Source organism: Hylobates moloch, unplaced genomic scaffold (genome assembly GCF_009828535.3).
Source record: "Hylobates moloch isolate HMO894 unplaced genomic scaffold, HMol_V3 SCAFFOLD_7, whole genome shotgun sequence".
In the NCBI taxonomy this organism is placed as follows: Eukaryota; Metazoa; Chordata; class Mammalia; order Primates; family Hylobatidae; genus Hylobates; species Hylobates moloch.
The window spans coordinates 90,131,476-90,144,235 of record NW_026652282.1 but is presented as its reverse complement, the minus strand read 5'-3'; the positions used below and the strand labels follow the sequence as shown (position 1 = coordinate 90,144,235).

Genomic DNA, 12,760 nt, shown 5'->3' with positions numbered 1-12,760 from the left:
TGCCAGATTTTCACTCAGCAGAGTCAGCGATGCCCAAAAGGCACTCTGACTATGGCAAGAGAGCGGCTTCAGAGAGGTTACATTGTTAGGAAGGAGTAAAGTCAACACAGATTTTCCTTGGGTCCCCAAAAAATCCAGGCCACTCCCCTCACAGACACATTCCCAAAGCATTCTAGTTCACTGAAGACTGGTTAGTAATGGAAACAGCATCCTGTCTGTACTTTGCATGGAATAGGTCCCCCCATAATGCCCAGGAGCTTAATATTCTACACCAAAGGAGGCCAGAAGGTTTCAATCTTCTGATCCCTAAATATGGCCTCAGATTCTGGCTGCCATTTTCATTTATTCATCGAGCACTTATTGAGTACTTATGCATGCCAGGCAGTTCTATGTGCTAGTGTTACAGAGTAAACAAGATAAATACAATCTCTGCCCTCATGGAGTTTCCATCCAGTGATAGGTTGTTAGGAAGGAGAGTGACAACAGGTAAGGTGGTCTGCAGGTGTAAGTACTAATATCACTCACCCCGTTTGTTTTCAAAAAGTTGGTCCTGACCTCTCCACCTTGCCTCTTGCTGTGGGAGGTGAATTCTGGAATTTAACAAGACAACTGGAAAAATACCACACTGGGACACCTTGAGTCTGCTATGAGATGACAAACTGATTCCAAGACTTCCCTGGGGTTTGTCTCCCCCAACAGGTGGTGAGTTCCTTGAGGCAAGGACTGTGTCAAGTTTATTTCTGCACCCCCAGAACTTAGCACAGTAAAGGTACACAGAAAATGCTGAATGAACAGGGTTTTTAAATATTATGTAGTGCATGTGGGAGCCCTGTGGGGGTCCATTTCTTGCTTAGGCTGGCTTAGCCTCTACCACTTAGTATAAAACTTTTGGCTTCAAAGGGACCCTCAGGCCAATGGCTCCCAGGCACATGAGCATCAATCTGTAGCATGAGACACTGAATGAGTCCTAGGATACAGCCACATATACTGCTACCAGTGAATATAACTCTGTTACACCAAGACAGATATCCATGCTTACACATTTCAAAGAGCCATCTGAGCAAAATGGCACAGATATTTGATGGTTTAGTGGGAGGAGTAGCTTAGCGGGATTGCAAGAATACCTCGGTTGATGGGAGGTTTAGTTGTCTAGGGAGGGAAGCATAGGAGACAGCAGAATAAGGCAGATGCCAGACTCTTTTACTTACTTTAACACCTGTGCAACTGTATTTGGTCCAAACCACTCTCCAATTGATTTCCCTTCTCCTACACCCATTTGTGCTGTTTTTATGTGGAAAAAATTAACATGTTAGCAAAAGATCTTCCAATAAGCCACAAAATCCTGATTTTTTGCATAAATAATTAAGCAGATGGACAACTTAATGGAGCCACATATAAGACAAGGGAGGAGAAGGAACAGGAATAGGCACTGCCTTTAAACTATTGATTTATGACCTTACCCATTTGATGGATAGAGTAGCAACAATCTTTTCTATCTAAGAAGCACTGTAAGATGCGTTGGTATTCTTTGGGTTGTTCTTTTTGTTTCTCCCAGCTCCAGTCTTTTTAAGAAAAAAAAATGGGTTAGAAACATTTTTATAACTGTTTATTACCTCTCTGCACTTTTATTGTAACTACAAAGTTAGAAGGAAAACAAAGGCACCACATCTAGAAGGCAGGAATGATCAAGTTAGAACATTTCTAAGTATCTTTCATTTTGATGACAAAGACATCTGGAAAGTGCTTGCTTTCAAGGACTCAGTGGGTATAAAGTAAAAGCAAAACAAGAAGTTGACCAAGGAACTGACTTAACCCAAGGGCTGGAGCTGGATAAATATTACATAAAAACAATGTCACAAAGGCCTTTCTGGCCAGTTACTCAGTGAATAGGAGGTCACCATAAAGCCCAGCAGTACATCAGTATATAAGCCAGATGCCACAGCATCTCATCTCCACATAGACAGCAATGGCTTTTGCTCTTATATTTTGGCAGCATTGACAAAAGGATCTCACGGGTAAGAAGTGCTATTCTGATATACGACAGTTCACAGGGGAATATACACAGCTCACAACTAAGGAAGCTTAAAAAAATTGCATGCTGTCGTTTTTACACCACCTTTTAAAAAGTCCATACTGAGCTTTGGGAAAACAAATACCTTTGCTATCAGGTGTTCAAGGTTTCCCTAAGACCAATGCCAAAATAACTACATCTGTACGGATACCATCTGTGCCTTCAGCACAGCCCCTAAATCCTACAGAGGCCATTCGTAACTTACTGAGGACAACTGCAAAAACTCTATGTAATCACTGCAATCCTCTCAGCTCTAGAAACGCCGTCTAATGGGACAGATTTTTGAGGCTTAGTTTGTGTCCAAGACAAATTTTTCTCCTGAGGTTTCAGAGAGAGCTTGAAATAAAGACCCAACTACACTTGAAGCCAAAAGCCATTATCTCCAGACTCTTCAGTTGTCTTTTGCTTCTAGTGTTTCTAAAACCAAAGTTTTTAACTTTGGATCCAGCACAGCCCTCAGAGGGTGAACCACATCCAACTTCTTTTCATTAGCTACCAAATTGTCCAAGTCTGGGGAAATCCTAATTAGCTGGCTGCTAAATACCACTAAATATTTGCTGATGACAATGGTAAGTGAATACTCCACCTTAATTTTAAAATAGCTGAATAGGAAACAATCCAAAAGACATCTTTACAAAATTACTCTTTTAACTCCTCTTAGCTACAAGATCTATTTCCAACTTCTTCCTGCTACTTGATTTTGTATTGAAACAATTGAGATTGCTGGCTGTGGAGTTTCTTTTTTTTTTTCCAGTTTGCTCCCTACTTCCAGAACTCCTTTCCAAAATAATCATTTTGAAGTGTGTTATAAATGAAAAAAAAATTAAATAGTAAGAATGGATCTACACCAAGAAGCATGTATAAACAAGGGAAATCACTGGACAAGGAGTTGGTATATCTTTATTTTATCCCCAAATCTTTGATTTCTTGCTGTTTTACCCTGGGTAAATCACATCACTTCCCTGAGCCTCGGTTTCCTCATCTGTAAAATGGAAATTATTATACTATCCAGGGGAAGCAGGATATCCCAAACCCTGAAGAGAAGGTAACAAGCCCTGAAACCTCCCTAGGCCCTTCTCCAATCCTCTCTGAAAGCTGTAGCAAAATCTGTGAGTTTGCACAGTGGGAAAAGGAAAATGATGTTTCTATACTTCTAAACCTCAATTAGCAACAGTCAATGAGTTCAGCAGCCCAATCTCATCCAAAGTGTCCTTTCACTCTCTCATCCCCAAGTCCAACTGGACCTTCACCCAAGTGCCTGAACTGGCATCCAGCCAACCCCAGCCTTCAGATGCCCATAGGGAAGTATGTACATGTCTTAAGAAAGCAAGACTCAAGAGTTCCAACAACCAGCCAGGCGCGGTGGCTCATGCCTGTAATCCTAGCACTTTGAGAGGCCGAGGCGGGTGGATCTTCTGAGGTCAGGAGTTCGAGATCAGCCTGGCCAACATGGCAAAACACCATCTCTACTAAAAATACAAAAATCAGCCAGGCGTGGTGGCAGGCACCTGTAATCCCAGCTACTCAGGATGCTGAGGCGGAGAATTGCTTGAACCCAAGGGTCAGAGGTTGCAGTGAGCCGAGATCGACCACTGCACTCCAGCCTGGGAGACAGAGCGAAACTCCGACTCAAAAAAAAAAAAAAAAAAAAGAGTTCCAACAACCATTATCAGAAGGCTTTCTTAATTAAATGTCCTCCCAAGGAAACAAATTTAAAGATTCCTTCATCATCAGCTGGACATCCTTAGTGAACCAAAACCAAAATAGTGCCAGCTCCCTCTGTGCACTTCCTTTAGGTCACTTACATCCTTCACCAGGCAGATATCTTAAACGAGGTCAAGAAACAGACTTACCACCACACCCTTCTTCCTGCTCCCTTTGTTATCTTGCATTTCTAAGGACTTACTCAAACAATAGCAAAGATGGAAAGGATAAATGACATAGCTCCCTCAATGTTCAGTTCTGTCCCAGGAAAATAACTCCCTGGCTTGGTGACTCACAAGGAAACACTAGCTGTTTCCTTCTTATGAGGGGCTTTGTTGACTTGTCAGCCCCACCACTTGAGCTTGCAGAGAGCATTTTAAGACCCTCAAGTTTGTTACTGAGTGTTCCCAAGGCTCAGCATCAAGCTAAATCAACAGCAGCAAGTGATACTGCAGAGGTCTCTGAGAAAGTTTATAAAACAAATTTAACTCACCCCTTCCTAAGTGTCTACAGATAAGGGCTTGAGCCAGCATCATCTGTCCACAGCGTAGCATACATCCCCAACCAGCATCTGATGAAGGGCCCGTTCCACCTGTTGGCAAAATGGAAGGGAATGAATATGGGTTCCTCAAATTGCCCTTTCCTGAAACATCAGCATATTTGGGACTCACACAAGACAGGCAAATATATATACTCTGAAAAACGAGGTGACAGATATACCTACAGATCAAACAAGATTTGGGTATATGGTTGGAACTTGCAAACATAGTGCTGAGTCAACCAAAACAGGTTCTACGGCCAAACATAAAACAAGCAAATGAACTAAATGTGTCTCTTATGTTTTCTGCTTGAAGACTTCTAGGTACACATGCAATTTTGGTAGGTGACTGCCATGTATGAATACCAACCCTTAGTCCATTCCATGTCATCATCTGCCAGACCCAAACCTTGCCTTGCATAGCTCACTTGCACGGCCCTGAAATTCTCAGGGAAGCCAGTCTTACTTAGATAAAGAACAAATACTACCAAAGGCAACCATCAAAATGGTCAAAGAGATTTGGAAGGCTCATGACTATTCAGAATATACACTATGAAGATCTGAAGAGAAAGAAGGACGTTGTAAAATAGGGGAAAGATCCCTAGATGAGGCATCAGAAGACCAGTCTCTAGTTATCTAATCTAAATCTCATCTATAGGCTGAGCATAATAGTACATACTCTGCCTACTATCAGTGGGTATTGTAAGAACTGAGAGAATATCTGTGAAAGTGTTCTAGAACCCATAGAGGATGATGCAAATACTTGATGTTTTGAGTATGATCATAATTTAAACCCATATTAATAAATTAGAAATGTATCTTTAAAAGGTATAAAATTAGTTAATAAATGAAATAAGACAACAGGTTCCATTTTAAGAACACCTTATGCAAAGAAAATCCCACATATGAGGCCAGGGTGAGCTCAATATCCTTTTCCAAGGGGCCAATGAAATCAGATAACTTGTACGGCAGAGAGGATATTTTGTTTTCATTGTTTTCTTTTCCCAGTGTGGAAGTGGAAAAATATGCTATAAGCATGATCTCAGAAGACTAACTTCAAAGGGGGTCATCAACCTTGTAGGACAAGTGGGTCAAGGTGGTCACTCCTTTCTTTTAGTTGTGGGGACTGAAGGAGAGTTACTACAAGAAGATGGGAAGGAGGGAGCCAATTTATGACCTGGAAGGGGTGCCTTTTGGCTCTTGCTAATGCTGGGATTATTGGCCAGATTAATATGGAAAAGATGCAATGAGGCCCACATAAAGAAGGGATCATCTATTGCCAAAATATTGGCAGAGTAAAATTAGAAATATTTTCCAGCCTTGCAAAGAGCTCCTCAGCCAGAGAAAGTTAACAGTTCAGAACCACTGGTTACTAAAGATTGTTCTTTTGTTTGTTACTGACTGAGATATTTCTGGGGAGAGCAATAAAAAAAAAAAAAAGGGCCGGGCGCGGTGGCTCACGCCTATAATCCCAGCACCTTGGGAGGCCGAGGCGGACGGATCACAAGGTCAGGAGATTGAGACCATCCTTGCTAACGCGGTGAGACCCTGTCTCTACTAAAAATACAAAAACTTAGCCGGGCATGTTGGCAGGCGCCTGTAGTCCCAGCTACTCGGGAGGCTGAGGCAGGAAATGGCGTGAACCCGGGAGGCGGAGCTTGCAATGAGCTGAGATCGCGCCACTGCACTCCAGCCTGGGTGACAGAGCGAGACTCCATCTCAAAAAAAAAAAAAAAGAAAGAAAAGAAAAGTCTGTGTGACCTTCATTTTTGGCACTGAACAGAAATGTTGATTTCATTCTAGTTTCCTCTTAGAAGAGCAGATTTCACCATTTGTAGGCCCTTTTCCTACAGGGCCATGATACTAGGAAGTGGCCACCCTACTTGCAAATGTGTTGTATATCCTTTATGAAGACAGCATATTCACTTCACCTATTGAGCTGTCCTTTTTTCTAGTTGACAGCTGGTAACAGCCTAGAATTAGTTCCAAGGAAACTACTGTAATTTGTCTCTCAATGGCAAGGTGTTTTCATGTCATAAGGGGGAAAAAAAACAAATAAATTATTTTCTTTCTTTCAAGACACAATTTTCATTAATAATCACATAGTTCCACAAAGCAGTGGATTGTAATTTAACAGATATTATACAAATTAAAAGATTATGTGATTTTCCCCCTTAATCTCAAAAGTATAACAAGTAATATCATCTGGTGCCTAAACACTTGGAGGTGGTGTCAAAAGTATACTGTCATAACCCCTCAATGCCATAGAGCCATATGTGAAAGGATACTTTAGCAATGAAACTTTTGGATGAAGCGTAAGATTTACCTAGTCTCCTAAATCAAATTCTTTGCTATAGTGAGCTGTTAATTCTGAGATTTCTATGAAGTCACTGATAACCTCAGGCAAGCCATCCACAAGGAATAAAGCACAGTAAAACAAATGATATACCTACCAATTGGTGAAAATTTCCTTCTGTATGTAAACCATAGACGAGCACTTATATCAGACAACAGCTTAGATTTTTCTGTAATTAAATGTAAAATTAAAATTAAATCACCATATCTAAAAATACCCACCTTTACTTCTGAGCCAGCTACTAACTTAATTTTAAATAACCAGTCAATTCCATTATTATGGGGCTAGGTAAATTCACAGGAAACCCATTCTCATTTTAGCCAAATAATTTCAGTATTTCTCCCAACCTATGGTTTGACCAGAGCTACTTGACTAGTATAATGACGTTGGGTAGCTCCTGTCATCTTTTCACTGAGTTCCACAGTCCTGGCAGTTACAAACACTGGGATCATTGCCAAAAGACAAGGAATAAGAAAATTAAGGATCCTAGAGAACCCACTAACAAGACTACCAGCTCCAGCCTGAATGATGGTTGGTTGGATCTTGCATCAGCACCCATCAACCCTCATCTAAAACTAGAGGTTTGGCTGGGCCCAGCGACTCACACCTGTAATCCCAGTGCTTTGGGAAGCTGAGACAGGGAGATCGCTTGAGGCCAGGAATTCAAGACCAGCCTGGGCAACATAGTGAGACCCCATCTCTAAAAAAAAAAATGAGGTATGAGGATCACTTGAACCCAGGAGTTCGAGGTTGCAGTGAGCTATGATCACCACTGTACTCTAGCCTGAGTAACAGAGAGACCCTGTCTCAAGCAAAACAAAATAAAACAAAACAAAAACTAGGGGTTGGCTTGTTTGTGTGGGTGCATGTGTGTCTGTTCATGTACACATGCATGTTTAAATAAAAAGGAAATGTCTTACTAAGCAAATTAGGTGTGTAAGAAATGTATCTATAGCAACTAGTGCAACTGGCACTTATAATCTAAATGCATATATAATATCACAAATGTTTTTGTGTCTTTTTTCAAAGCATGCTTTCTTGTATTTTATGACATAAATTTACTTTGATGGGCCACAAATATGGCTTCCACATTTTTATCTGTATTTAGATGTGGCTGTCTTTCTTAGTCACCTCTCTCCCTCTTCTCAACAACATGTCTGCATTATATTCTGTATAGAACTTATAGTCACTGCACTTAAAAAGAACAAAGGGAAATCTACTTTTAGCCAATAGTTTCTATTTTCTGTCTTCCTTTTCTTTGGAGCAAATCGGAAAGTTGAGCTATCTGTATTTTCCCTCCCTTCCATGCCCCAGTGCCTAGCACATTCAGGGAAGCAGATGTATAATGGTTAAGAGTAAGACACCTGAAGTCATATTTTGCTTGGGTTTGAGCCCTGACTCTGCTACTTACCAGCTGTGTAACCTGGTTAATTTAACCTCTCTGAGCTTCAGTTTCCTCATCCATAAATGGGGAGAATTATAGTACCTACGTCATTGAGTTGTGAGTATTCAAAAAATAATACACGTAAAGTGCTTGGATGGTGACTAGTATGCAGTGAACCTATGACAAATGTTAGCTGTTATGTGTCCGTCCTCTTAAATGTCCACACCCTCACTCCTGCCTCTGACAGTCTTTATGCCTTCCTGTGTGGCTTTATGCTGGGGAAGTTGTATGGACATTTTAGCAATGATTTCACTTTAAGAGGCGTTTCCCAATTTAACATTTGAACAAGAGTGGATTTGGCAACCTGGGGATTCCTATTGTCATGGAATGCAGAATTAGAAGAGATCTCCTCAAATCCCCTCATTTTAAGTACCACTGAAGGAAGTTAAGATCCATAAAGAGACAGTGACTTACCTGAGTTAGAAGAGTCTGAATACAAAAGGTCTCCTAATCGCTAGCTCCAGGCTTTCCACTGTTCAGAATTCTCCAATCAAAACAATGAAGCCAGGCTCAGGAGGAGCTCGACAATGCCTAACTTCCTCTCCTGCCTTTTCATCAGCCTCTTCCTATTCCTTCCTCCACGCTAAGTGAGGGCCTCTGAAGAGGATGTCTCCTCAGAAAGATACAAATCTCAGAGCTGCCTCTTTCCAAGCTCTGGCTTTATCTGGGTGCTGGGCTGTTAGCAGTTTCAGGTTAAAAGGTCTTTCTTTCCCAATCTATAAGAATGTAATGGTAAGGAAGAAAAATTCAAGCCTCCTTTCCATCTAGCTGCAGTGGCTAAAAGTTCTATACAAAATCAGAATAAACTGAGACAGTGGTACGGTTAGCAAAAGATCTAAAACATAAGAAAAACTTAGGTCTGATATTGTTTGTGAGGTCCATGGGTTGTCTGGAAGTCCCTGGGTGTTTTTATCTATCCAGACAAGCATGTGAGAGTAATAAATATGTAGGCCAGTCACGAAAGGCTAGAGACTGATTAGTGATACCAGGAGTGGGTCCGTGTTTTTTGAAACCCAAGGCTTCTAGAATTTGGGGATTCTCCTTTAAGGAAAAGAATAAAAATATATTACTTGTGCAAATTGTGCAAAAACCTATAACCATGTAAATACACTACTAGGGCCTTTCAGGGCCTTGGAAGGGGCCTGTCCAAGCAAAAGTCCTGAGGCTTAAGCTCCGTTGACTACAAGTTAAATCCACCTCAGAGTAGCATTAACATTGAGCAAGACAATGCTCTGCCAACCCAAGAAGAAAAAGTACAAACCCTGAATCCACAGGTGCCTACCTCATCTGGGTTCTTACAGACAAATGCTACCAAATCTTACCTGTTTTAAGGAGATGCTGCTTCCCTAAGATCCATACCAGCTCATCTGTATCTGGATATTCTTCTAGGTAGTCAGTGAAAATAGTAATCTGGTTTTCATACTTGGATAAAACTGAAAGAAAAGGAAAGAAACTTAAGTAAAATTTAATAGAAGGGGCTTACCTTTGTGGTTGACTGATTATTACCTTTGCACTGAAGGTGAAAGGTCAGCAGCTTGAATCTAATGGAAGCAATTCCTTTTCCTTGAGGAACAAAGACACAAGACCTCTAAATCCTTTAGCTGAAGGATTTCCTCTTGGCCATCTCTTTTGACCTTCCCTTTCTCAAGGTCCCACTTAACACCATCTCTAAAAAATCATTTGGCCACAGTTACTTCAAAACATTTTATACCATGGGGCCTTCTTTGTAAATAGCCAATTATTGAGCTTCCCCTACTCTGAGTGTGTTGAGGTGATACAGTACCTGCATACCTAAGTCCCGCCCATGTCACAGGAAATATCATGAGGTTTGTATTGCGAGGTTTCCAGTGGCCAGTGGCTTGGAAGGTGCTGTGACAAGCCTGAATGTTTGTACAACTGTGTATATGGTAATATTTTAGCTGGAAGACCAGATGTTTTCATAGTATTTTTATTTGCCATTTTATTCACATATGGCTTCTGCAAAGAAGGATCTTGAAGTTAACGGTAAACATAACTTGTTCTTGGTATACACAGATGACTATTAAGATATAATAAGAAATATATATTTAGTTTCTATCACTGTTTTCTGGCACAGAGCTCCTAAAACCTTTGTTATGGTGAGTGACAGGGATGCTACGTGCATCTTTTCTTCTGAAATTTGGCCTTTCTCCCTGGTTCCTGACATAGAGCTCCCAGTGAATTTCCTGGGTGATAAGAGCATCTTCTGTTCTAATGAAGTATCTCTTGGTGGGTTTCTGGATGGAGGCTGGTTACCAGAAAGACTAAGCCACGATCAGAAGCTTGAACTTTCAGTGCCAACCCCCATCTCTTTAAAAAAATAAATAATAATAATTTTCTGATAGAAATTATATTATAAACAGTAAATATATTTCCAAGCTAGTCCACAAAACCTATTTTAATCTGTAACTAGAAAATTTAAATTGATAGTTTATTTCATAGTTTATGGTGCTATATCTATGAGAAAATATATTTCAAGCTCAAAGCTAAGATACTCAACATATACCTCTCAACTCATGGGGGCTCCTCAGCCCCTATGAGGAAGGGAGCACAGAGAAAGTAGGGGGCCATTTGTACAACTACAAGTAGCTGCAGAGATTCTCTAAAAGAAATCCCTTCAAAGGATAAATTGTTTTATTTTATTTTGTTTTTGTTTTCTAAGGCAAGGGCATATTGTTTTCATAGAAATAAATGCTCCTAAATATAAACGAGTCTGTTCTGATAAAAAAAAATGAGTCTGTTCTGATCATATAAATATTTTGTTGGAAGTTGAAATTATAATTTGTACAAGTACTTTTAGAAACACAGCTGAGATCGAGACCATCCTGGCCAACATGGTGAAACTCCGTCTCTACTAAAAATACAAAAATTAGCTGGGCATGGTGGTGCATGCCTGTAGTCCCAGCTACTCAGGAGGCTGAAGCAGGAGAATCGCTTGAACCCGGGAGGCCAAGGTTGCAGTGAGCCAAGATCGCGCCACTGCACTCCAGCCTGGTGACACAGTAAGATTCCGTCTCAAAAAAAAAAAGAAAGAAAGAAAGAAAAAGAAAAAGAAACACTGTTAACCAGGGATATTACCTTTCTTAAAATATCTTACAGATTTCCAGTCATTCAGGGATTTAAGTAGCCTTTCTCAATATATTTTAGTTATTAAGATGATAGTCTCTGCAGTGTTTCAAATCTAAAGAAGTTAGAAACAGCCATTTTGTTCCCCAGTGAAAATTCATCACTACCAAATCTGACAGGGAGCCTGTGCCATCTTAGCCTCTCTGCTGCTGGCCTCAGCCCCTGGCCCATGCCCAGGAAATACCAGGCTAAAAATGATTATCCAGGTCAGGCCATCCCCAGGAGGTGGTGGACTGAGGTGGGGCAAATCACACTGTGTACCTCCCCACCCTACCCTCTACCCCTCACAGGCAGAAGAAATCAGTTTTAAATGAACATCTAGTGTAGCCTAAAAAGAGAAAGAAAATCAGAAAATAAGTAACTTGAGGAGACTGTAGGAAAAGGGCAACCTCTCTGGCATTGCCTTGGTAGGGGTGAGGATGGGTGGCATTGGATGAATGTACAACATGTATGCATATAAGCCTTGGGTCTTTTTTTAGTACTGGCCAAAGAAATACCATTTCTCTATCGCCAACCCTGTCTCAGTGAGTCACTGGCCAGTTATCTGGTCAAATTAGTAAAGCCCTTTAAAGCTTGTGACAACTGCCTTGCTTCATTTGGGATGGCTCTGATCAAAATGGTAGCCAAAGAATTTTACTCTTAACATTTCACCCCCTCTCAGGCCTAGCTAGGCCAGCAAGAAGGTCATTATAGTCTCTATTCTTCTTGATTCTTCTCTTAAAAGATAGACACCCTGAATGCAGTATGTGAGGCCACAGCCATCCTTGAATCGAGGCTACATGTATGGAACAAATGAAAGAACAGAAAATGAAATTAACAGAAGCAAGAAGCAGTGACATGGGAAGATTATGTACATGGGGGTCTAGGGAGGAAAGAGGAACAGGTCCTACATAGGGAAAACTCAGATGAAAAAGCAATCTGGGAAGTGGATGAGGTGCAGAAGTAAAATATCATTTCCAATACAATCACTTCTGATTAACAGCAATATTTTTTGTTTTAAATTTTTCACAAACTACCTTTGTCTTGCCTTTAAAAATAAACAAACCAGATATCACGCTGATATGAGTTCCCTGCCTTTTCAGTCTGTTTAAAGAGATAGGGACTATATAGGCAGAGCTACAAATCTATAACTTGGTGGACCAAGAATTAGTTTCTACAAGGTCTCAGGGACAACAGGGTTCACCCTGTTCCACTGTACTTTAATAATAATTATTGTACTGAAGTCTCTGCTGGGTTAGTTTAGTGGCCAGCTCATAATTAGACAAAGATTTCCTTAAATTCCTGGAGCCAAAAAGCCTCCCAGTTTTGGCCAAGGGACTCTGTGTACATGTTGGGGCATGTCTTCAACACTCAGCCACACAGTGTCTTCTGCCTTTGCCTTCACTTTCTGCTTATGCCGAGCTCAAGATCAGCCAGAGTGAGAGCTCAGGACCTATTGAGGTCTTTCCGGAGCATGTGCACAGCCCTATGCATGCATGTAATCTTGTAGATTCCCAGGAATAT

General features: G+C 40.8%; 1 protein-coding gene across 3 annotated transcripts in view; it reads right to left on the bottom strand.

Moving 5' to 3' along the window:
* The window catches only part of ATG4A (autophagy related 4A cysteine peptidase), a 59,815-nt gene that overhangs the window by 14,704 nt on the left and 32,351 nt on the right, over positions 1-12,760 (bottom strand). For all 3 annotated transcript variants that reach the window (XM_032757440.2, XM_058441617.1, XM_058441618.1), the window contains exons 2-6: positions 9,436-9,546; positions 6,767-6,838; positions 4,269-4,367; positions 1,461-1,562; positions 1,209-1,281 (exon numbers count right to left, since the gene is read on the bottom strand). In XM_032757440.2, coding sequence (XP_032613331.1) covers positions 1,209-1,281; positions 1,461-1,562; positions 4,269-4,367; positions 6,767-6,838; positions 9,436-9,546 — 457 coding nt within the window. The remainder of the gene's footprint in view (positions 1-1,208; positions 1,282-1,460; positions 1,563-4,268; positions 4,368-6,766; positions 6,839-9,435; positions 9,547-12,760) is intronic.